At 41.5% G+C, this 27,111-nt stretch overlaps 1 protein-coding gene across 7 annotated transcripts in view; it reads left to right on the forward strand.

Annotated features, from left to right (window-relative positions):
- Nucleotides 1-27,111, forward strand: part of PLPPR1 (phospholipid phosphatase related 1) — a 486,000-nt gene that overhangs the window by 454,502 nt on the left and 4,387 nt on the right. For all 7 annotated transcript variants that reach the window (XM_074361920.1, XM_074361916.1, XM_074361919.1 and 4 more), the window contains 3 exons: nt 2,921-3,053; nt 20,163-20,413; nt 23,554-23,730. In XM_074361920.1, coding sequence (XP_074218021.1) covers nt 2,921-3,053; nt 20,163-20,413; nt 23,554-23,730 — 561 coding nt within the window. The remainder of the gene's footprint in view (nt 1-2,920; nt 3,054-20,162; nt 20,414-23,553; nt 23,731-27,111) is intronic.

Raw genomic sequence — 27,111 nt, forward strand, 5'->3', positions numbered from 1 at the left:
TGTTTGTCACTCTCTGTCCCATTTCCCTGATTTCCTTTTTAATCATATGTCATTTCATGACATTACATGATACGTGTGTCAGTTTGTTTGCTTGTATTCTCCCCATTGTGCTCTGTTCACAGCTATGTCTCCAGTGCTAGACATTTCCAGACAGAACGGGTGCTCCCTCTCCAAAACTGATGAATGCAATATGAGTGACTTTAGTTTAAAAGAGATACTTCACTTTGTATTACTTAATCCTGGGTTTTTATTTATTCTTAAGTAATATACCAAAAACTGCATGCTTTCTGGTCTATGTTGGGAATTTCCTGCAGAGAAATCTTCAGAGAAGATCAGAGGGTTCTATCCACAAGTAAATCCTCTAAAGATTCCATCTCTTATTCATTCAGCAAATATTGATTGAGCCTACTATATACCAGCTCTGGTTCTAGGCACCATACAAGGGCAAAAATCCTTCCCATAAGGACATCATAGTCAAATGAAGAGGGACATACAAACAGTAATTGCAATTAGTTGGGTAGATGTCAGGATAGAGATCTGCATAGTATCTTGTGGGAGCAATGACAAGACAGGGTCTTCCTTTTCCCAAGGGGACCTGGCAAAGGCTTTGGGACGGGTAGTGACATTTTCATTGGGTCTGGAAGGATATATAATAGAAATCATTTTTCCTTCTTCATAGTCTACCTCCTTAAACCTTTATTCCAAAAGACCTTCATTAATCTCATATGCTTACTGCATTGAACACTGAATAACTACCATGTATCTTACACAGGGCTAGGCCTTGGGGATATAACTGAGAAAACAGGCAGGATGTCCCACAACAAAGAACAACAATAGTATGTAATCATTCACGATAAGGATTAGGAAGGAGAAATGCAAGGGAAGAGATTCATGTACAACCAGAATGCCTAAGCTAGTCTGTGGGATCAGAGAAAGCTCCCTCAAGGAAATAATATTTCATGTATCCGAGTGTGCATGAATTTATCCCCATCTGTTCACCAAGATAAAGAGTAATGCAGTTCCATCATTACAATAGGGGCAAACAAAGCCCCTCAGCACCTTATTTTGGCAGAGGTATGTCTGGTAGCAAAGAGGGCAGGCTGAGCTCCTGAATCAATGCAAATATTTTTACATGGCATCAACCCATTAATGCCAAGGGATGCTCTGTACAAAATGCCTGTGATTCTGCACAACCATACCAGACAGCACCTGCCAAGGTGACCATGCCGCCCTTCTATCGGAGCCATCGTTTGCCTGCCTGACCCTGAGCTCTCTGTTCCTGCCAACTTCCCACCGCATTCTGAATCGCCTGTAGTTCTATTTCCACAACACCATTCTATCCTGTACTTTACTATCATGTAGGTTTTTCAGTGTTTAAAGCATATTGCACTTTGTTTTGTTTTCTATGTTGTCAATTTTAAACACAAATTGAATATTTTTATTGAATCATCACTACTAAGCAAAAGTGTAGTGGTTAAGAGAAAGGACTCTGGAACCAGGTTTTCCTGGCTCTAGAGCTGGGATGTGTGATGACCTTGGACAAATTATTTAACCCCTCTCTGTCTCAGGCATCTTACCTGTAACAGTGGGGATAACAGTGTCTATTCGTAGGCCGCCTGCTAGAGCTGCTTCAGACATGGGCTGTGTGTGGCCAAGTCCCCGAGACCCTCAGGTTCCTCACCCATAAAAGGGGAAAACATCTGGGAATGATTCTAGTTTTACCATTCTGTAGATTAATTTCCATCACTCACGTGCTATTCATGATGTTGGCATCTTTATCCATCTAAACAGATATTCCTGTTGGGAACTCTTAAAACATTGACAAAGCTTTTCTAAAGCCATGAACGCATGCATAGCAAAGAAAAACAATTACAAGATCACACTCTTCTGGGGAAACTGTTGAAATTAGGGTTCAGAAAATAAAAATGGCATATGGTGGGGTGGGAAATGTGGCCTTTGGAACCCAATTGTACTGGGTGCCAATCTCGGTGCCTCCACATGCGAGTTCTATGTTCTGGAGGGTAAGTTCCTTGACCTCACTGAACTTCCATTCTTCACCAGTAAAACAAGGATAGTACTACCTACACTCAGGACTTTGTGAGCATGAAAAATACTATGATAAAGTGCCTGACATCCAGTTTTCAATAGAAGATGGTATTCTTATTTTTTTTATTCTTCATTGAAGGTTCTCAAGTCTTCAATCAGGGCAGCATCACGAGTCAGAGTTGGTGATAACTTGCCTCATGCCAGCTCCTTATTTTAAATGCAGATACACTGTGCTGGGTGCTATGAGCATAATGAAGAAACATAAGCCATGGTCCCAGTCATCAAGGCACTTACGATGCACACAAAGGCATCATGATTTAAATGATTGTATATGTTTATTAGTTCAACGAGAGGTGCCAATCACAAAGAAGTGACAATCAAACAGTTGAGAGTAGGAGACGTATAGCTCAGACAGACTTGTTCAGATAAGGATTTGTCACATAATGGCAGTAGTGCCACATAATGAACTAGTGATTTATTGCGATGTGTGCCTATAACGCCCTGCTGGGCACACTGGCTGTGCCAGTCATCCCTCATCATTGCAAAGCACATCACTGAAGTTAAAAAATTCAAAACCAGCATGAGTCAGTCTTGTCATAGATTCTCCTATTCAATTTGTTATTTCAACTTATGTTTTATATGACCTTAAAATTTAATACTATAGCCTGAAATCTGTCTGAAATGATCAATTATTACTTTTTCTAATTCTTTTGAAGAGTTGAATGCAAACTATTAATTAACTCTCCATCTCTCCAACATGGTATCTTTTAAAAGGATGGTGAAGCCTCAGAAGGTTTTGGGTTTTTTTTTAAAGCCACTGGCCTCTTATCAGACAGCTCTCCAACTTGATGTTTCTTAAACATTCCTTCTCCAGATTTTTATTGGTGAGATATCCATGTATTTCATAAAGTCAACCAGAGAATCTTTGATTGCCCAGGAGAAAACAATTCTGACCGGAGAATGCTGTTACCTGAACCCCTTACTCCGAAGGATCGTAAGGTTCATAGGTAAGTACAAGGCGTGCTGAACTGAGCCCTCGCTTGCAGGTGAAATTTACTGGACTTGCTCAAGATGAACACACTTGATAAAATAAGCTAACCTATGGAATCATCACTGTTAAAAGCAAGGGTGGCTTTGGGCATTTTCCAGGAAGTGCAGAAATTGAGCCCAATCCTGGTGCCAAGTTAAATTTTTGAGTGAAGTGATCCTTATTAAATTGTCTTGCAAATTATTTCAACTCTGATTTTTTTTCCTATACAATATGTTTCTGAGATTCCCTTGGGACATTTATTTTAATATTGACTGGATATTGCCATATACCCTTTAGCTGAGTCAGGCAGGGGAGGGCAATCAGGGGACCCCAATAAAATGAACTTAGAAATAATCAGATTTCCTGATGAAACTGTCCTATCCAGTAATTTTGTTATGCAGGGAATGTAAACTATGGGAAATCTTAATCCATTAGGTTCTTGAAAATAATGCCTTTCCGAAGTTGGGAAACAAATACTTTTATTAGTGTTCATGACAAAGAATAGTTAAGGCATATTTTATATCCCTCCTGCTAGGATTTTGATTAAAAACTCCCGAGGAGATATGGATAAGGGTTACAGGTATGGGAATGAGTATGTCTACGGGTGTGGGTGGGAATATAGGTCTTGCAGAGTTCCTACACAGTAAGTACTCAGCAAAAAACTATTACAGTGTCCTAGTGAGAGCCTGCAAATACCTACCCCCAGATCTTCATGGGAGCCAGGATAAAACTCTGAAAGTGTGAGCATGGCTTGTGTAAAAGAAGCCATGGTCCACTTAGAACATATAGCACTGACACCTGAGAAAGTGAAGGCCAGAATACAGCAAGATCTCAACTCCTTTTATCCTTAATCCTTTTCTTCCTATTATAGAAAACGGTTGACCTTCCTCAAGTCATGAGCAAATGACCACATCAAAATCAAGTATGCAGTAACTTCTATAGTTGGCATGGGAATGAGAGAAGTAGCAGAGTGGGAAACCTAAGAAAATCTAAGTTAAAGGAAGCAATCCTTAACATGAAAATAGTCTTCAGCACTTCCTGACCATATTTTCAGAAGGACCTGTGGGAGCCTGCCGTCGGCTCATGGGGTATATACCCTGATGCATATGATATCACCACCGTCTACTTCACTCGTTGCAAACAATGGTTCCTTTCAAAGACATCCAGAGTTTGGTCACTCCCCATCAGAGTGGCTTCAAGGCAAAAAGATGAGAGGAGGGAATATTTATTATACAGGGCATTGGATTAGACGCTTATAATTTCATTTGATCCACTCAGCACCCTGTAAGGTAGGTTACAGTTACAACCGCGCAGATGAAGAATGTGATATAAAATGGGATACAGTAACTGTTCCCAAGGACTGTGAGTGTGTACGTGACAGTAATAATACCTACAGCCAGGGATCTGATGAGCATGAAAAATGCTATGATAAAGTGCCTGACGCCCAGTTTTCAAGAGATGTTGGTAATTATTAACATTTTGCTCCATGGTTTTGCTTTCTCTGGTTTCAGTTACCCACAGTCAACCATGGTCCAAAAATACTAAATGGAAAAGTCCAGAAATAAACAATTCCTAAGTTTTCGGTCATGCTTCTTTCTGAGTAGTGGGATGAAATCTTGAGCCCTCCTGCTCTGTCCCACCCAGGACATCAGTCATCCAGCATATCCCACCCGTTAGTCACTTAGTGGCCATCTGGTTATCAGATCGACTGTCATGATTCTGCAGTTTGTGTCCAAGTAACCCTTATTTTAGTTAATAATGGCCCCAACGTGCAAGAGGAGTGATGCTGGCAATTTGGATCTGCCAAAGAAAGGCAGTAAAGTGCTTTCTTTACGTGAAAAGTTAAAAGTTCTCAACTTAGCAAGGAGAGAAAATAAGTCATATGCTGAGGTTGAACGCTAAGAACGTATCTTCTATCTGTAAAATTGGGAAGAAGGCAAAAGGAATACCTGCTAGTTTTGCTGTCATACCTCAAACTGAAAAAATTACAGCCACAGCATGTGGTAAGTGCTTAGTTAAAATAGAAAAGGCATTAAATTTGTACAATATTTTGAGACAGACCACATTCATATAGTATATTGTTACAGTTTTTCTATTTTGTTATTATTGTTGTTGATCTCTTCTGTGTCTAATTTAAACTTTATCATAGTTATATATGTATAGGAAAAACATAGTATATACAGGGTTCCATACCATCCATGGTTTCAGACATCCACTGGGGTCTTGAAATGTATCCCCTGTGGGTAAGGGGGAACTGCTGTAATTTGTGATCCCTTTGAGAGCAGGGACTACATCTTTGTCACTTGGTATCAACAGCATATCGCAAAGTACCTGGCACATAGTAGGTTTTCAGTTATTTTTTTGGACAAGAGCAAGATAAACTCTGTTAAATCACTGATTTGCCTAAAATTACTTCCATAAATACTGATTCTTAAATATTCATTTACCTTCTATTAAATTAACTTTATTACCTCTATTCAGCTTAGTTCTTGAAAATTAAGGTACACAAATAAGGCAGTTCTAAGAAAGTCAGAGAATTCTGTTCTGACTTTTCATCTAGGAGGGTTGAAGGTAGCGGAGGGATCTATTTATCTTCAAATGGGTAACTTTTTCTTAGTATCTATGAATTAATTTCTTTTTATAGGAGAAAAAAATTACTTAAAATAAAGATCCTTGAAATGGAGGTATTTCCTTTGAAAAAAATTAAAAGTAAAATTAGGTAGTAATCAAAATGTATTAGAAATGTTACTGTAAAGGACTTAACAGTCTGTTTTTCCCTAGCCCAACAGCCACCAAAATACGTACTACGCAATTGGCATTAGGAGGTGTTTGTAAACTTGTAAACTTTTACTTTTGCAGAACTGTCATAAATCTGTTTAATTCGACTTGAAACATCTGTTTCAGCTAACTGTTCTAATTCAGCTGAAACGGCATGACTTCGCTCTTGCAGTTTATGTAATTATTCTAGAACCCATTACAAATAGTATTTCCCAACAAATACAGTCAGCTTTGCATTGCTAAAATGGCCAACGAACTAGCAAAGTATTTTTTTTTTTAAATAATGCTTTATGCTGTGAAGGATGAGAAAAAACTTAGGATTTTAATATACTTCTAGTGAGACTAAGCTGACATACCCTTTCTTCAGAGCAAGTTGACAGTACATTTTAATAACCTTAAAAATAACCATCTTGTAAAACCCCAAATTGCACTTCAAATAGTCTATCCAAAGGAAATGATCAGAAATGTAAATTAATTTTTATGGACTAAAATTATTTTGTCAATATAAATGATCCAATTACATAATTTTTAAAAATAATGCTACTATCATAAGGTACAATCTTGGAAAATAGTTGTTTTAAAGAATTTTTAATGAAAGGCGAAATAGTCATGGTATGTGGAAAAAGTCAGACACTATGAATCTAATTATTTCAGAATAAAAAGGTTGCAGCATCGAATGTGTGTATGTATCTGTGCATGTGTATATGTGTGTGTATTTGTGTGTGTGTATGTATGTGTGTGTGTATGTCGACCCCACAGAAAAGACTAAAGAGATGTAAAAGCTAATTGTCTTCTAAGTTGTAGGTTAACGAGTGAATAATTTTCTTTTTTACTCTTTATTCTGGGATTTCCAAGGTTTTATCATGAATATGTTTAATTTTAAAATCAGAAAGAGAGCTCGACATTTTGGGAAGAATGGCAAAATAGAGGCTACCCAGAAGCAGGGCCAAGTCCTTTAGCCCAGTCCTCAACGCAGAAAGCAGAGCTGAAAGCGGCAGCTTGGCTCCCGAGTTGCCTGTCTTCGCTAGTCTGGGTGGCACAGACGTGAAGGGAGAGCCCCTCACAGCCCACCCCCACAGACCCAAATTAAATTTTAAATGAAAAAAACTGCCAGGATAGAAAAGTCAAAGAGAAAACATTCTAATTAAAACATCTCTTCCTGCAGACAAATGCTAATTGTGTTGACCTCAACAGAGAGGATTGAATTCCACTGATTCGCAAATCCAACAGCAAAATTTTTCCCAGGGTTCTCAGTATAAGAAGGATGCCCAGTCTCCCAGGCTTTAGCTATAAACCCTCATAGTTAACTTCTGTACCCATTTCTAAACTGTTGTATAATTTCTCAAGTTGTGTTACATGACATGGGGAGGGAGGAAAGGAACCGACTGAACTAACAAATTTGACCAACACTTTATGAAGACAAATGCATGTAGTCAAATTAGTAACACGTATTTAGGCTTCTTATACCAGCTCCTTTAGTATGCATTAACTTGAACAATAATACACAGATTAAAATTCTCAAAAGAGACAGGCTTCTGCACTCCCTTTTCAGCAACAAAGACAGCACAAGAAAGTCATTTAAATTATTTTCAATCACAAATATACTTCAGTAAACATTCTTGTAAATATCAATTATTAAATAGTAACTTTTTAATGAAATACTGAAAAGTGATTAATAAAAAGCATTAGAATTCAATGAGGGTGTTTGGTTTGTTTGCCGTATTAAAGGAAAACAAAATTAACTTTCCCTTCCTGAACTACTGCTTTCTTTTGAGTTGAAGGAAAAAACTGATCCAAATATGCCAGGATTAGACTATTAGCACCTAAAACAGCCTGTCGTCCAGAAGCTGCTTATCATGGGCTTTTCACTTGGGATCACATAGTTGCTCCATTATTACTTCTAATGAAAATTTAATTAAATTCCAAGCAAGTCTTAAGCCATTTAGGTCAGGTCTAAGAACTAGGTAGCACTGGACAGAAGAGAAAGTGCCAGTAAACTGTTAATTCATGTAACACTAATTAATTGCCATAAATTAAGTGTGACCTAAATGAAGCATGAATATTTTAAATGCAGCTTCAAAGGTCACCGTATTTTATGGTCTAAAGAATTGATGCCCTGAGACAAGCTTAATGTCAGCCTCTTCGAGAACTCGAAAATCCTTCTCAATTTTGAAAGTCATTTAAATGTACTTTATCTGAAAGGAGATGTCACTTGATTCAATCAGTCCATTTCCACTTGCATTCAGTGTTTGTAATTATAAACTGGGGAAATGATCATCTTTTCAACCTTCAACAAATAATTGGTTGGGCATCTACCTCATGCTAAGCACCGATTAAGGTGTTGAGGACATATTAGTGAACCAAATGGAGATTCATTTGCCCTCATTGAATTTATATTCCAGTGGGGGAAGCTAGGCATTAAACTAAACAAGTAAATCATAGTGTTTGTTAGAAGGCAAGTGTTGGGGGAAATAATGCAGAAAAAAGGAAATAGGGAGTTTGTGGCGGCAGATACACAATTTTAAGTGGGAAGAAAAGAGGCTGCCCTATAGTGAGAACTGTCTAGAGCTGGCGGTGACTTCGTAGCAGACAGTGACCACCCCAGGAAACTGGGCGCCCAGTGAACTAGGCTGGCTCCACATGCTGACCAAGGAAGCTGAACCTGTCTGGGTGGTCTAAAAGTCACTTGCAGTGCCCAGGCACCCGGCTTTAGTTTCGAGTCAAGAGGCTAGGCCTTAAAAGAAAAATGTCAAAAGCAAGGCAGGACACGGGCCTATAAGCAGATGGAGATATTTCTAGAACTCGGCAACAAGAACCAGAGTTGAAGCCTGGGTATATAGACAAGGAGGGGAGAGCCAGGATGGATCTTAGCACAGAAACGGAACCTCAGTTTCGGGATCCCAGGAGCAGCCGAGCCGCCAGACTTTGAGAAAAAGACCTTTGGTCCTTCCCCCCAGGGATCAGGATGGGCTGTGAGTGCAGGGAGAGGAGAGATGCTAAAGCTGGGAGCCTTGGCTGACTTCGGAGGCATAACCAGCGATCATCCTCTGCTCAGGTCTCCAGGAGTGGTGATAAGGCTGCTTTTGGTTGCTCTGCTCAGTGCAGAGAACAAAATCTATTCCCTCTTTGAATGTCATACTCAGTGAACCAGAGCATTACAGACTTGAACAAGATACCCAGCCCAGAATTCTAGAGGTTATTCTCATTATCAAGAGTAAAGTTATTTAGTCATATGAGACTCAAGTGACCATTTCCGAGGGCCCTGCCCAGCACCAGTGCAGAGAGGAAGGACTCAAAAGAGACTGAGCTGTTTTGGACTAACTAAAAGGACTAAATAAAGATTGCTGGTTTCTCTAGCACTCGGCAGATTAGCCAGTGCAAACTCATGGCGCTTTGGTGAATTTACTTGCTGTAAAACAGTTTTTCAACCTCTGTACTACTGACATTTTGGGCCAGATAACTCTTCTCTGTAGGGGAGGAGACTGTCCTCTGCATGTAGGATACACGATGCATAGTTGCATCCCTGGGATCTACCCACCAGAGGCCAGTAGCACCCCCTCCCCCACTGGTGACCATTACAGTGTCTCCAAACTTTGCAAAATGTCCCTTGGCAACAAGGCCACATTCGTTTGACTGCTATAAACGTTTAACAATACAAGTGTATTTTCAAAGATTTTTTAAAAATTTCTAAGAATTGTTTTACTATTCAAGATACTACACATTACAAAATTGAGCACAGCAAGTCAGCGCCGCTGGTGTAGTGGTATCAAGCAAGATTCCCCTCTGAAATTGGGCACAGCAAAATGCAAAAGTACTATCTGAATATCAGAAATGTCCCCTATCAATTGATAAAGGGCAGTTTCAAAGTTTTCTGTGATTAAAAAATTAAATTCTCCATATTGGAAACAAAAAAGTGAAACTATCACTGTTTGCAGATGACATGATACTATACATTGAAAACTCTACAGAAGCAACCAGAAAATTACTACAGCTCAACAGCGAATTTGGTAAAGTTGCAGGATACAAAATTAATATTCAGAAATTAGTTTCATTTCTATATATTAACAACAAAATAGCAGAAAAAGAAATTAAGGAAATAATACCATTTACCATTTCACCAAAAAGTATAAAATACTTAGGAATAAACCTACTCAAAGAGGCAAAAGACCTGTACTCCAAAAACAAGACACTGATGAAGGAAATTGAAGACGACATAAACAAATGGAAAGATATACACTGTTCTTGGATTGGAAGAATCAATATTGAGAAAATGACCATCCTACCCAAGGCAATACACAGATTCAGTGTACTCCCTGTCAAATTACCAATGACATTTTTCACAGAGCTGGAACAAAAAATGTTAAAATTTGTATGGAAATACAAAAAACCCCAAATAGCCAAAACAATCTTGAAAAAGAAGAACAGAGCTGGGGGAATTACATTCCCTGACTTTTGACTATACTACAAAGTTACAGTAATCAAAGCAATGTGGTACTGCCACAAAAACAGACACATACATCAATGCAACAGTATAGAAGTCCAGAAATAAACCCACACACTTATTGTCAATTAACCTACAACAAAGGAGGCAAGAATATACAATGGAGAAAAGACAGTCTATTCAGTAAGTGGTGCTGGGAAAACTGGATAACTACCTGTAAAACACTGAAATTAGAACATTCTCTAATACCATATACAAAAAATAAACTCAATACAGATTAAAGACTTAAATGGAAGACCAGATACTATAAAACTCCTAGAGGAAAACATAGGCAGAACACTCTTGGAGATAAATCACAGCACTATATTTTTGATCCAGCTCCTGGAATAATGGAAATAAAAATAAAAATAAACTAATGGGACCTAATTAAACTTAAAAGCTTTGCACAGCTAAAGATACCATCAACAAAACAAAAAGACAACCTACAGAATGGGAGAAAATATTTGCAAATTATGTGACCAACAAGGGACCAATTTCCAAAATATACAAATAGCTCATACAGCCTAATATCAAAAACACCAAGCAACCCAATCAAAAAATAGGCAGAAAACCTAAATAGACATTTCTCCAAAGACAGACAGACAGATGGCCAATAAGCACATGAAAAGATGCTCAGCATCACTAATTGTTAAAGAAATGCAAATCAAAACTACAATGAGATATCACCTCACACCAGCAAGAATGGCCACCATTAAAAAATCTACCAATGATAAATGTTGGAGAGGATGTGGAGAAAAAGGAACACTCCTATACTGTTGGTAGGAATATAAATTGGTGCACCCACTATGGAGGACAGTATGGAGATCCCTTAAAAAACTAAAAATAGACTTAACCATATGATCCAGCAATCCCACTCTTGGGCATATACCCAGACAAAAATATAATTCAAAAAGACACATACACCCCAATATTCATAGCAGTACTATTTATAATAGCCAAGACATGGAAACAACCCAAATGTCCTTCAACAGATGACTGAATAAAGATGTGGTATGTAGATATACATATGTAATGGAATACTACTCAGCCATAAAAAAGAATGGATAGGCCCGGAGATGGTCATTCCAAGTGAAATAAGCCAGATAGAGAAAGAAAAATGCCATGTGATATCACTTATATGTGGAATCTAAGAAAAGAAAGGACACAAACTACTTATTATTTATAACTTAGGTGATTGAGTTCTTGAATATATGTAAGTACATTTGACTGTCCTTTGTGATTGGATTACTGCATTCTGTTGATTCTTTCTTTGTGGTTGGCTTTATTCCTTCAATAATTATTTAAGTTTAAAAAGCTAAAGTTCTACATTGTTCTTAGAAACAATGAACAGTACAGATATGTAAATTTTAAAACGGTTTTATCTCTCAATGAGTTGCTCTTCCTAGAATAAACTTTGTTTACCCAAGAAAATTAAATTTAAAAAAATTTTAAAAACTAATAATATCTCAAAAAAGTAAAATAAAATTCACAATATATAGAAATATTAAATCATTACATTGTACCCTTGAAACTAATATAACATGTCAGTTATACCTCAACTTTAAAAAAGAAATAAAAAGTAGTGTATGTTTTGGAAACAGTTTAAATTATTACATTAGAACATAGTAAAAGTTATTGGGAAATGCCAACACAGTGCAGCAGGACCACATCAATATGGGTCGGTCACCCACAGGACTGGCAGCTGCCTCCTGAGGGCACTCGAGGCTGGTGGTGGAACTGGGGGTGGATTCAGATCAAGGACTTTGGCCTTAGAAACTTAGGAACACAATCAGAAAGGGCAGAATTTCAAGGCCATTATTTGGAAGCCCTCCAGGCTTTATTTTAACTGGCTGTTTTTAGATCCTTGGAAGGTAAGGAATCTAAAATCTTTCCTCTCCACATTTATGTTGTATCTACGAGTACTTTCTAGACTTCTCTGCACCCGCATCCTCCACTTTATTGTAAAATTATTACTGCCTCAGGCAAACTTTTAGGATCTTTGTCGTTCTGCATTTGGATCCGCACTGCCTGGGGGGACTGAGAGGCAGGTACTGAAACACTAGCAGGAGAGGGAGGAGTCAGACATCTCAGAGACACAGCACTGAGCAGGGATCCTGAGAGAGGAGCAGCAAAGACACTCTTGTTGAGATTAACCATGTTAACAAGGAATCATATAATTCTATGTGTTGGGGGAATACAAATGTCTTTTTGTTCTTTCATTTGTAGAAAGATTGGGAGGGTGGCTTCTAGTAGATTCGCCTTCATCTTCACTGACCATGATGCATAGTGATAATGACGAATACAGTGTATTTTCCAAAACCAGCAGCTCATCATATTGTAAAAGGCGCTTTATTAATACAAAGGATGAATAACACATGGAGTTGAATGTTTGAGGTTGTTAGAATTATAGTGTTCTTATCTCTTTCCTGTTTTAAAAATAATTTTATAATCAACATTTAAAATACTGAGGACATCCACATCCCTCAGCTATAAAAATAATGGTCACTAATACCTATATAGATCCCACAATTTACAAAATACCTTTTACAACTATTGTCTATGATTTGCATAAAAACCCAGTGATTTTGTACTATTTCAAACCTGTTTTACACACACAGTAACTGAGGTTCAGATTAATTGATTTAATTAACATCTATTTTTAGGATTAAAACCATGACATCAAGACGAGTGGACTGCTGTCAGCCTTTGGTGTTTTTGAGCCATCTATAGGAAAAAGAGACCACAAGAGTCTTGTTCTGTGAATCCCCAAAATTAACTATCCAAGGAACTGATACATTCAATTGTCAGAAACTATTTTTAAGCAGAAGATAATATTTGATGTGTGTAGATCAGTCTGCATTGATGGTGTTTGTATTATAGTAGGAAAAAAGTCAGATTCATTGTCAAATAATGAGCAAAAGGCCTCATTCAATGATAACATATCTTAGCTATTCTGTCATAGTCTTGTTGGAAAATTGTTGACTGAGAAATTGAGGGATTCTTGTTCTGTTATAAAGCAAACATTTCATCAGGGAAATGCTCTAAACCCTTGCCTCTCCCTCAGTGCTTCTGGGGGCGGGGGGGGGGGTGCGCGCGCGCACAAGCTTGCTGCCAAGCATACAGAGCTGAAGTGCTTTTTTTCATGGCCTGATGCCTACCTGTATATTTTTTAAATACATGAAAACATAAGCTTAGAGGGTTGTGAATACAAGTTTGAATTTAGAGCCATACTATTCAGTGTCTAATCCCAGCTCATCTACTTACTAGCTGTGTGAACTCAGTCGAGTTAACTGACCTCTCTGTGCCTCAACTTCCTCATCTGTGAAATGTGGGGATCAGAGTGTTTACCTCATAGACTTGTGGGAGGAGGAAGTGAACTAATATTTCAAGATATTTAGAATAATACCTAGTACACAGTAAGCACATGCACTGTCCATCACTGTCACCTCATATTCATGGCAGCCTTAAATTCGTCTCTCCTCAGCTCAGTACTCCTTGCAAGGAAATGGGATGAGCATGGTAACGGCAGATAAAATATCTTCATTAGGAAACTTCCAGTTTCAATAAAACATGTTTAAAGAGAAAACACTTCACCATCTTTTCTTTTTCTTAAGAAATGGTTGTTTCCTGCAGGAATGATCTTCACAGCTGAACTGAGAACACATTTGCAGCAGCTGAGTGACTTTCTCCACTGAGATTTTCCACTAGGGGTCTTAATGTGGCAAAAGAAAAAGCAAAAAAGAACTATATTCATGTCTTTGTATCTTTATTCCGTTTGCAATGGTGATTTGAAGAAAGAGGTGATCTAGAATCTGGTGACTGAATCAGAGTATACTTTGAGGAAACTGAACATAAGAATCCCTTTCAATTGCCAAAAATGGCACTGGTGAACCCATGCCACTTGCCTGTACCTGTTTGTGTGGGATACGATCTTCATCAGTTTTCCCACTCAAGGGCCAGGAACTGATTTGAGGGTGAGTTTCCTTGTTTCTTGAACATCGTAGTGGAAAAACTATCACAGAAGATTCAGAAGGCTGGTTAACCTCTGAAAACGAGATGCTGTTCAAGCATTCTTCATTTCATTTCACACAACAAAGTAGTTCTTCGATTCTTTCATGCATTGTTTTGCTAACATAGACAAAAGAGCCATCGAAATGTTTGAGCCGAGGCTGAGAATGTATGTTGAGGAAGGAGTAAGCTCCCCTCCCGTTTTCAGAGTTACCGCTGCTGACCTAACCCAGCTAACTTGTTTCCATGTCTTTTCTACTATCATTTTAAAAAAAAAATTCTGTGTTAGTTTCTGCACATGAACAATATTTAAGAGCCGTGCTTTCACGTGCCTGTGTGTTAATATTTGAACTAACAACCAGTGCAGCTTTTCAGAATCAGAAATGGGGAGATTTCTCTCAAAGATGCGCATGTCTAAGTAAAACTGCACCCAAGTGCATCGTGACTCCCAGATCTCTCGTGCTTCACAAATGTCCCCAGGAGGAAGTCTTTCTTGTATATGGAGCATGGATCTTCATGCTCCAATTTAAGGTGTTTTCCTCATTCCTGCTGCTTTGCAAATGGAGGATGCTTTGATTTCCAAATTATGATTTACAAGTCTTCTGACTCGTGAGACACTGATAAAGTTCCAGTTTTCCATTCCCTTCTTTATTTGCTAGGCACCTAGCACTAGGCTGGGTTTTGTGAAGTTTATTGAACATGCCCACACCTTACATGCTAAGTGGCTTGATACCACCCCTGTGTTCAGTAGAATCAGGGATGTGAAACACCAGCATGAGCGAGAAAAAGTGGACACGTCGCTAAGCTCTTTTACCCTCTTCCATTTATCTTCTCTGAAGTTTCTTCAGCAGTTGACTCATTGTGGCTCCACAAATATCTGTTAAATGCTCGCTGTGTGCTAAGTTTGCTACGAGGTGCTTGGAATATAGCATTGAACAAAAATAGATGTGTTCTCTGCTCTTAGAGCTTGTGTCCTATGATTCTAACGGGAGAGCTGGGCATAGTGAATCATCACACAAGCGAAAAACCCACTGGGATAAGAGGTTAAAAAAATATATATATAATGGTACCATACCAGTCTAAAAGAGGGGTATTTTTTCAAAGACCCTTTGTTGTATGTGATTTATTTCTCCCTATTCATTCTTAGTGGGGCAAGATCTGTACACACTCAGTGTCCCTCAGCAGACAGAAGTGTGACTCGCTCTTGGCTGGCTCTTCAGAGCTTAAGCTTGAGAGCAGGTTGGCGTGCCCAGCGCTGAGTCCAGTCCCCAGCTAGCAGGCTTTCTACCAGAGCTCCGCAGCTCCAGTGAACCCGACATCCCTTCAGACCCCCACTGCCAGAAGGATGCGGCCCCGCAGAGCTGTGGTGCCCAGCACACACTGCTTAGAGTCTGTTCCTCTTAGAAACAAGACGCCAACACCCCTGCCGCTTCCTGCCTAGTTGTTGTCCGGGAGTGTGTCTCTAAACACATTCAGATGAAGGAGACAGAGACAGTTCCAGGCAAATTCAAGGAGCAGGACTCATGCAGTGGAGCACCAGCATCCCTGTTTTCTGAGCAGTCTAAATCCTGGATCTGAGTCGGGGGCAGACAGGAGGAGAGGAAGGAAATCTCTCCCTAGGTTTCCTCGCATGATCTCTGCCTTCTGAGAAGCCCGAGTTTTCCATGAGGTAAAACTGTGTGTGTAAGACAGACAGACAGACGCATCCCTCACCGATTCTCCATCAGGTTGGCACTATGAGTGTCCAATCTTTTTTCACTGTCATTTTGTATATTTTAGTGGACTGTTGAGAGATGCTCCATTAGAGGCTGTCGGCAAAGTACAATTTTAAACTGGAAAATTGTACATTTATCATTTAATATAGAATAACTGGCGTTCAGTTCAGAGGCTCCACCAAAATTCACAGACTCTGTGGCCAAAAAGAATTGACTCCTTCCTTTGCTCACCCGACCAGCACCTGCTGACCGCTCCTCTGCGGTCTGCGTCTGGGCTTCCTAACAAAGGCCTCCTCCGTGGAAAGCAGCAGAGTCCTCCTCACCTACAAGCACTCCGGTTTACGCATTTCGACCAGCTGTTTGTTTGGGAGGCCTAACTGCATCCTGATGTGAGCCGTATTATCACCTGCCAGTGCCTCAGTTCTCTGTGGCTGATGAGACCTTTGTCATGCACATTTCCTGCTTATGTCACTGCTTCCCCTACTGCATTCTTGGTCCAGTAAAAAGATGGAACCCTGCACTGATTCCATGACAAGAACCAGGTCACAGCGTTTCACCTCCATGTCCTAAATTACCAGTGAGCAAAGATCCTAATCTGTCCAAAGCAGTCCTGTCTGAGATCAGATGAATCCAGGTAAAACACTGAGAAGGGAAACAAAGAAAGGAAGGACTTTTTAATCTTCCTCTTTTCTTCTTCCTTTGACTCGCCTGTTGGGTGTCAGATTCTTTTAGGCCACAAAGAAGAGGCATGCTCAGATTCCCTTAGTTGATCTGTGGGGACCACAGACATTAGAAAAAGATGCCTATCTCTGTCCTAATGCCAGGCTTCTTCTAGCCTCCTGGTCCTCTCAGCATTCTAATGCCCTTACCCCTTAGGCATGTGGGAATTCACAACTGCTTACCCTATTCTATGCAAGAATGTAAGGTCTTGTGAGATGCCCTTTGGCTCAACCAATTTGACCCTCCTTCCACCATTGCTAACACAGGCCCGTGTTGCTCTGGTACCATGCTGGATGTGGAACTTCTCTAAAAGGTGTGCAGGGCTTCTGAGCTACACTTTGGGAGGCACAGGACATACACTTTATAGATTTGTGTCACCTGCCTCCCGGGGCCTGATGCCAGCCTGAGGCTGGGAGCTTGGCAGGCCCCTCCATGCCTTCATCCAGGCTAGGCAGGGCTCTGTCTCTCCCTCGGAAGACATCCTCAGACAAATCTTCTCCATTCTAAGGTTTATTTTAGACCCTCAGTGGTCTCGTCCTCCAGACCATGGTTCTTGGCCTTCCCTTCCAAGTCTTTTCCAGAATTCCAAACAAACAATGCAGTTGTCACAAGCACAGAGCTCCGGCAAGTCAAAATCACTTCACTTTTACACTTCTGTGTCTGCTATAAATCCATTCAGAAATGTGATCAGCTCCCCTAAAGCAAGGAACACCACTGGGAGGAGAGGCATGAGGTAGGGAGAACCAGCTAGGGAGGGTCACAGGAATGAGAAGTGTATCTGTGAACATTTCAAAGAGAATATCTCACTTAAAGACTTGCAGACACCAAGATAGGATAGACTCTTTAAATAAAAACATCTCCTTCAAATCTTACATCGCAGTACAGGGGACCATAAACTGCTCTACCTGACGTTGAGGACAAAAGAAGCTCTTTTTAGCCTCTGAGGCTTGTAGCACACACACAAGGGGCTGAGGATTAAGTAACAGAGGAATGGCTGGAGTTTCTCACAAAAGCCCGGTATGACTGCCGTTGTCTGTGAATCGCTGCTGTAGGTTCCACTGCACTTTGCCGGCATGGCCTGGGCCAGGCAGGTGGATTCCCCAGGCTGCCTTTCTGAAGCTACATCAAATGCCCCAGAATGAAATGTTTGGGAAGCAACTGCTTGTTAAGCTGTCAAGAGAAGCAGACATAATCCAGGGGAGGCAAAGAGAAGAGGGGACAGACAGCAACTTTCAGCGACCATATCCCATGACAGCAAAGTGGAACTTTGCCTGTCCCAGAATCACTGTGACCACGGAGTTGGCACTTCAGACACTGTCCAGGGAGCCTAGGAATCCTGCCTCAGGAAGAGCTAGCTTGTCCTAGTTGGAAGCACTTCTGACAAATAAAATGCCAGAGAGAAACACTGTTACTTTTCCCTTTTCAAACCATAAATTACCCTAGTTTCCTGGAAAAGTATGTCTAGACAGACTTTTTGCCCCTTGAAAAAGCTAGAAGCCTGGCCTTTGAGAATCTTGCTTGAAGATGTTTTAAAAAAAAATTCTATCCAGACTTCCAGAACCTGGGGGTGAAAATTGCCACGAATGATCAGTGAATGCCTACTCTCGGAGGTCAGACCCCGGGAGCATGAGCCCACTGAAGCCATTAAAAGAGCCAGTTCTCATTGTGATAAAGCACATCCTGGCAAAGCCACAAAGAAAATTATAGCTATCAACACAGGACAAAATGAAAACCGGATGAAGTTTTCAGCCAAACTTGTCCTCACTTCTGCTCCAGTGGATTGACTTTGGGGTGCTGACATCAGCACAATTTGCAGATTCAAGACATTGAATATGGAAGTCAAAATTGGATAGGAATTTAATTGAACTATAGCAGATCCTTGACATTTACAAGGGCTAATGCTACCTCTCACGCTTGCCAACTTCTCCCATAATTGAGTTGCATTTGAAAAGTCATCTTCATCTCTTCAAGTGACTTGTACGTACCCTGGCTCTGCACAGCTGCTCTTGATGTGTTAAACAGACAATAAATAGTCCACAGATCATCTATAGATGCGTGTATAGCCTTTGAAACAATTCAGTGCTGCAACTTTCTATAAGGAATTCTGCTTATCCATGTTCAAGCTTGTTGGGGGTAATCCTGTAATACTGTGGAATTTACCAGAGAACAGATAAAATCCAGAAAGTGTAGCCTACCCAAAGGGTACTTGGCCAAATGGCCAAGTCAGCATGGTAGGCAAAATAATGCCTTCCCCACCCCAAAATGTCTATGCCCTAACCCCTGGGAACTGTGGATATGTTCCCTTATGTGACAAAAGGGAACTTACATGTGTGATTAGATTAAGGATCTTGAGATTATTCAGGTGGACCCAATGTACAAAAGGTCCTTATAAAAGGAAAGCAAGAGAGTGAAAGTCAGGGAAGGAAACGTAACGATGGAAGCAGAGCTCACAGGATATGATGCGGGGAGGGGGCAAGTCAAGTAATGAAGGCAGGAAGCTGGGGAAGGCGAGGAGCGAATTCCACTCAGGCACTTCCAGGAAGAGCACAGCTCGGCCAACACTTTGATTTTAGCCCAGTGAAACCTATTTTGGACCTCTGACCTCCAGAACTGTAAGAGGATAAATTTGTATTGTTTCAAGCCACTCAGTTGGTGGTAATTTGTTACGGAAGTTTATAGGAAATGGAAACAATCAACATTAGTGTGTTAACACCCTTCCTCCTCATTTTCTGTTTCCAATGTCAAATGAAACATTCAGTTCAATCAAGGTTTCTGGAGTGATCTTTTTTCTCTCTTTTAGGGACAGCTCCCTAACAACCTCATTCACTCTCATCTGCCATGATAACTCCTCCAAGGAGTGTTTACATTTCCAACAGGACCAGGGAGAAGATATTTTCTATAGAAGGAAAGAGAAGTGATGTTGAGTAACGGCTTAATGCCAGGCACCCTAGTGGGGATTTTGCACATATTTTGTTTCATCTTTCCAACTCCTTTCTGAGGTATCACTCCCCCCAACCACTTGGGGATAAGGGTACCAAGACTCAGGGAAAGTAAATAGCTTACCCTGTGGATGAGCCACCAAAGGTGGGACCGGAGCCCAGCTCTGTATGACTTCAAAATTCAAATTCCTTCCAACATGCTGCTTCTAATTTACTTATACAAAATAATAAAATGCTAACAACAGCCTGACTGTGTCAGTTTGGAAGGAACAGTGATTTGGGAAGCAGGCACCACTCCCTGGAAAGACAAGCGTGAGGGGACAGTTTGACTGGGGAGGACCATTTGATAGACGGTCGTGGACTTCCACCACTGTGACTTCCTCTCAGGGACAAAACCTGTCGATGGTGTACGTCAACATTCCTAATTATTTTAAATCTCCCTATAGGGGTATTTGCTTTTGGGCTTTTTGCTACTGACATCTTTGTAAACGCCGGACAAGTGGTCACGGGGCACCTAACGCCGTACTTCCTGACGGTGTGCAAGCCCAACTACACCAGCGGTGACTGCCGGGCACACCAGCAGTTCATCAGCAGCGGGAACATCTGCACTGGGGACCTGGGAGTGATAGAGAAGGCTCGGAGGTCCTTCCCCTCCAAGCACGCTGCTCTGAGCATTTACTCCGCCTTATACGCCACGGTGAGTACGCACGTCTTGCCGTCTCTCCCAAGTCCAGTTTTGGCTGATGGGTCTCTGCCAGCCTCACCCCCTATTCTTTCATTACAGTCACTTATAGTGATTTTTAAAGTCATATCCCAATGTTTCTCCTTTGTTATATCATGCTATTGCCCACCCCTCCCCCAACATCCCAATGGAAGACTGGCCAGGGGATGTTAACTACGGAAAGACTGTTGCTGATCACTTAGTCAAATCCTCCCATTTCACAGATGCAGAAACTGAGGCCCAGAGAATAGCTAAGAACGCAGTCAGAGCTGAGACCCTGGCTCCTGGCACCGGGTATGGGATCCTATTATTGCCTACAACAGCACTCTTTGCCCAAGTTTTGGTTGATTCCAGAACAGCACACATTTCTCACACTTGTGTACAAGTTTGCAGGCGTGGGCCTCGTGTGAACGGCTGCCGGGCACACAGCAGACCCGAGATAGACACACAGCTCTCCTCTGCTCCTCCGGACATTCTCCTCGATCACTTTAGCAGGACAGACGGGTGACCTTACAAGACCCCCAACACCCGAAAGTTTACTTCTCATTGCTCCCCAGATCACATGGGCTTTGACTGCCCCGACTTGGGTATAATATTCTAAGTGTTTTGCTCTCATGACAGAGAAAGCCCAAAGCATGTCTCACTTCTGAAAATAGACGAAACGATGGTGTCCATCTTTTTTTCCTACACTTTAATTGCATCTGCTTAGAAATGACCTTGTTTCATCTTTGTCTGGCCTCTACTTCCTTAAAACCAAGAGTATAGAAGGAGAGGGATCAGCGCAGAGTTTCCACTGCCAGATACCCTGTGCCTTTACCTGTGGATGAGGGACTATGGGCTGAAAACACCCCTTTCCCTTCAACTTATTTTATATTCAGATTATGATACTCTGGTGATTCTCAATGAAAGATGAGAGAAGGCAGAGGAAAGACCCCTTTCACACTCTGCATTCTTCCCGGAGACTAAGTGTGCCTCGCCCCAGCCCCAGGGAGCACGTTCCCATCCCCCACAGTGGCAGTAACTGCACTGTCTATGGAGTCCACTTCTGATGCAAGATTGTTCCCGCCATCACCCCAAATACATGCACTCAGGGTGGGAAAAGGCGCCTGACTACAGGTCTCATCTGTTTAATAGAGTCTAAGAGAAATTGCTGAATATTCTCTTTAAAACAATGGTTCCTTTTTGTCCCATTTCCCCATCTATAGGATCAATTTGCCAACCATCAGTTTCCCAAAGTCTAATTATTTCTTTTAGATCTACTCTTTAATAAACAGGTGACAGACATGACTTCGGCTACCCCCACATTAAGGAAACATGAACATAAGTAATATAGAAGCCTCAATTTACAAAACAGATCTGTTGTAGCTCAGTGAGGTTTTATTTAGCTTTACCCCCTCCCCCAACTAAAAAAAAAATCGATGCCAGGTCTTTTTTAAACGGTCTTCTCTGGCATTTGTCATAGCCTCCAGTTTTCAAAATATTGGTTTGTCCTAAATGATCTGGAACCTAAGTTATATGAAGCCATATACTCTTGCACCTTTTTCTGTATTTCTAATCAGACTCAAGTCATTGCTGTGTGAAATTGATTTTTACAACCCCGCTATAGAAATAAATCTGTTACTCATAATAAACTACTGTCTCATCAAATAAGATATAAATTTCTTTTAGGAAGAAAGAAGTATAGTTATCTAAGAATAGTTGCTGCTATAGCACATTTTCAAGGATTCAGATATAATCCAATTCAAGCCATGCCCCACAGACAGACTATAATCAGATAAACCCTGACACAAGATCCCAACTGTGTCAACGTTTTCTGAGCCCCTATTATGTGTGAAGTGCTTTCAGAAGTTAGTCAACAAGGATTTCCTAAGGACTAGTTAATACTGTGAAGAGTACTAACTAACCATAGGCCCATGTTCTTAATAGTTTATAAGGAAAGATTTATAAAGGATGCAGGTTTTAAAAAAATAGAAGCATGAAAAACTAAGTATCTGGCATAGATGTTAAGTAGCATTTCCTGCACAGCCTCAGAGTGGTGTAATGACATGCTCTGACTTATGCAACTCTGATCTCACCAGTTTTGGAGAGTATCTGTTACACACAATAAAGAGAATCCCATCTTCGTGTATTCACGCCAGCGTTGAAGGATCATTCTAGGAAGTGAGCAGTTTCCACTGTAATACTTTGAAATGCATCTGTGTGAACTCACAGGTGCTCAGGCCTTACAAACACATGAGAGACTGTCATCTAAGTATTGGCATACTATTTTTCTGGGTTGCAAACTCATTTGTCACATTTGTTAAGAGATGGTGGATCAATAACGCCCTCTAGTGGTTTCTTGTAACCATTACCAAAGCTTATATGAGAGTGTTTACTTGCTTGAAAGAGGCACATCTTCCTGACTCTAAGCCACCAGAGACACACACATTTGGTAACTGAGCCTATGAAATACTCAGGAGTCTTCCCCACATCCTCACAGTGGAATAAGAACAGTCTGCATCTCAGGTATCATCAATTGCGTCATCCTTTATTTACATTAGGTCTTCCCAACCTTTCACATGTTGTGGCCCACACAGAAAAATTTAAAATATCCTAGAGTAAATGAATGGATAGAGCGGATCACGGCTAAACCAAGGCATGTAAGACTCAACTTCTGAGCATAACTGAAACCTATTTGTGTGACACTGGTTTGGAAGTTCTAATTCCGTCAATCAACCAAATCAGCCAACCCTTTTATATTCATTGAAAGTATGAAAAATCAGCTAAGACTATGGGGGACACCAAAAGTGAAATGTTTTGCCAGTGACCCAGCTGACCTTCTCCATAAAGTTCATTCTCATAGATTTGTCATCTGAGACTCTTATCTAACTCCCTGAGTGATTCTTTAATTTGTTGCATAAAAACTGCATATTTTGAACCCGATCATTATGCAGTCACTGGTGTCCTTGTCACTTCTGTTCCCGGGCCCACCAGAGAATGAAGCACCATGACCCATGTACATTTGTTCGTCGTTCTTGCGTTGGTGTTTGCGTGTGCTGGTGTGTGTGCGGGCACGTGGGTACATGCCCCGTGTGCAGAGGCTGCCCGGTCACACGCCGGTCTCTGGCCTGTTTCAGATGTACATTACAAGCACAATCAAGACCAAGAGCAGCCGACTGGCCAAGCCGGTGCTGTGCCTCGGGACCCTCTGCACAGCCTTCCTGACGGGCCTCAACCGGGTCTCTGAGTATCGGAACCACTGCTCCGACGTGATCGCGGGCTTCATCCTGGGCACCGCTGTGGCCCTGTTTCTGGTAGGTCAGCCTCCCTCTTCCTGCTTTGTCCCTCTTGTGCCCTCTGAGAGGCCGCCCGGGATCCCAGCTAGTCAGGTTTCCCAGGCGCCACAGTCTTTGTCCAAGTTCCTCTGGCCCCACCTTTGTGAGTTACAGTCATTCTTCCAGAGTCACGTCCCCTTTCCTTCACAAACACGACTGCCTATTCCCTCTGCAGTCCGGGATAGGGTTGCTCCACTTCCTGCAATCCTGGGCTTGGGGCTGGGGCTGGGCAGACTAGTACCTTCAGCCCATAGTTCTTGAAATATTTGTTCAGGACATACTGGGAGCATAAGCTAACTGCTGCTTAAGGAAGAACAGAGAACAAAGTGCTGGTGGAAGCAGGCAGCTCCTTGTCCAGCATTTCAAGAACCAGCTTTGGCCAGACTTGCATATCCCACCCAGAAGTAGGAAACCCCTCTGCTAACCACACCCAGACTTGTCAGGCCTGTTACCTGAACATGCCTCCTGGGCATCTTACTTCCACTATAGGCAGCTTCTCAACCACGTGTAACACTCTTCCTGGAGAAGGGTTTTGGTTAATTCTTATTAGTTTGTTTTTTTTTTAATCTTTTTTGGGTTTTGTTTGGGTTTGGGGGATTTTTTTGGGGGGTGGGTTTTTTTTTAATAGATTTGAGGTATGATAGGCATACAATATATGGCTCATGAAGTGTATAATTTCATCAACTTGACATACAAATACATCCTTCACTCCTACCCTTTCCTTCCCCTCATTCCTAAGGAACCACTGATCATCTGTCACTCTATATTAGTTTACCTTTTCTAGGATTTAATATAAATGGAATCATACAATATTCCATGTATTCTTTTTCTAGCATCCTTCACCCAGAATAATTTTTGAGATTCATATCCATGTCATAAGCATGTATCAGTAACCCTTTTTCTTGCTGTGTAGTATTCCACTGTGTGGGCACACCATAGAGGTGCAGCTTTTTAAATTATCTTCAAAGATTTAAAATACACCCAGAAGGATTTACAATCAGTAGGCCTGGAGCCTCACGTGTTGTCCATGAAATGAATCTCCAGATAATATTCAGCAAGCTTCCCCTAGGAGACAGAGGCCACCAAAGTCTGGGTGTCCTTCCTCCCAGACTGCCCTTTCTGGTCTAAAGCACCGATTAAGCCTGGCATCACACGTAGATGGATTTTACAGGCCTATGACCTAACTCATCCCTGTCCTGTCCCCCTCCCATGCAGAGACTTTATACGTCTGTCCTCCCCAACATATACAATACACAGATGCCTCTCCCAACCTCTAACTTGAGAGTTTCCCAACTTTTTGACCTGGTAAGAAACACACAGGAAATGCTCGCGTTTACTCAGAACATTAATTGGCAAGCTCTATACTAATTCACAGGTATTTTTAATGGGTGGAGTCATTCACTCTAAAGTGAAAGGCGAGGGAATTAAATGCCAGTCCTCTGGGTGAAGCAGCAGGCAGAGTGGTGCCGAGATGATCCTGAGATATTAATACCTCAGAGGCTGTTTTCCTAAAATCATTTTTTTTTGAAGAGGAAGAGAATGCATGTGACTTGAAGAGAGGCTTTTCAAGAAGATCATTGGGGCACAGAGGAAGGCTTGGGCTCCAAAGAAAAGCCAAGCCCTTTTGCTGTTCCTCAGTCCTGGACCCAGCCCTCCCCCACTAGAGAGAAAACAAAGTGCTGGCTGTCCCAAGCCATTCCACGGGGTCTTTATGGGCTGAAACCTGAAAACTTTGTGTTTGCCAAGGCCCCACATAGAAATTCCGCTTTAACCTTAACCTTGTGTTCTCTGTAACTTGCAGCTGTTCCCTCCCGCTTAGCTCCTGTTTGATCTCGCACTACTGCCATCCCAATTGGCGGCAAATGTCGAAATTTGTTTTCCACCGTTGATCTTTCTGTAAGACCCTGCCTGCTAGTGCGTTGCTCTGGCAGGGGACAGACCACACCGTCTGCCACTGGATCTGCACGTGCAACCTCACATGCACACACACCCGGCTGGGAAATGGGAGGGGGGGATGTTGTAGAAAAGTATGGAAGAGTCCCAAAGCAGAGACCCGCGGGGACACAGAGGAGGAGTCTGGGAACAGCACAGCTGCAGCTCTGCGCATGGTTTTGTGTTTCCCGTGAACGAGATGCAGGTGGGGCTGCGGGGGAGAGAGCTTTAAGTTGAGCAATTACTACCTGACCTACATTTTGTATACATTTTATATTATATATACCACATCGTGTGCTCCCAGGACAACCCTAACAGTATGTTTTTTTCCTGAGGTAACTGGTTTATAATATTATGTAAGTTTCCTGTGTACAACACTATAATTTGACTTCTGGATACAGAATGCTCACTATCCAGAGTCTGGTTTCCATCTGTCACCATACAGTTGACCCCCCTTTACCTATTTTGCCCTCCCCCCAGCCCACTTCCCCTCTGGTAACCAATCTGTGTGTGTGTTCATTTATTTCTTGTTTCTTCGTTTATCTTGCCCTAAGAGTATTCTTAGCCTCATTTTATAGATGAGGAAAGTGAGGTTCAAAGATTAAGTGACTTGCCCAATGGCCTCCCAACCAGTAAGCCATGAACGTGACTTGGGTCTCTCCACCCCAGAGCTCCTGCCCCCTCCACTCTCCCATTTCCTGAGTGGAGGGCGTTGAAGCAGAGCTGGACAGGGAGATGGAGGAAAGCCAGGCAGAGAATATTCACATCAGTGTTCTGAGGCCTTGAGGAGCGACCGGAAGGATTCAAAGGCACTGGGTATAGAAACTAAGATGCAGAACAATGGAGAGAGAATATGGAAGAGACAGAAGAGGGTAGGGACACGGTCAGTTACGAAGGAGCCTCGGTAGGAAATAAAGTGGGTAGTCATTTAAAGGGGAAGGTTTTTAAGGGAAGCAGAAGTGCCACTAATGACTTATTTAATCTCAAGAAATAGTCATAATTTAAGGCTGATCTTAGATAAGTTAGACTAATATTGAATATTTGCTCTACGTCTGGTACTTATTCAGGGGCAAAATACCATTTAGAGGCTCCTGAGTTTAAATCTCTAAACTTGGGCAAGTTATCTAAATTCTCTGTGCCTCCTCACCTAAGTTGATAATACCTCCCTTGTAGATTGTTGAGTGTGTTAAATAAGGGAACACCCTCAAGACAATGCCAGACACACAGCTGCGATGAGGTGGTTTACATTCACTGTGTTAATGGTTCCAAGTCTGCGAGGTAAGTATTATTCCCATTTTACAGGTGATGAAACAGGCTCAATGGGGTGGATTGATTATCACTGGCCATCTAGTGACCAAGCAGATGCTCCCGCAGCAGCTCGAATGTGCTTGGCAGACACACTGGACCACGGCCAAGGTCTTTCCATGG

Source organism: Camelus bactrianus, chromosome 4 (assembly GCF_048773025.1).
Source record: "Camelus bactrianus isolate YW-2024 breed Bactrian camel chromosome 4, ASM4877302v1, whole genome shotgun sequence".
Lineage (NCBI taxonomy): Eukaryota > Metazoa > Chordata > Mammalia > Artiodactyla > Camelidae > Camelus > Camelus bactrianus.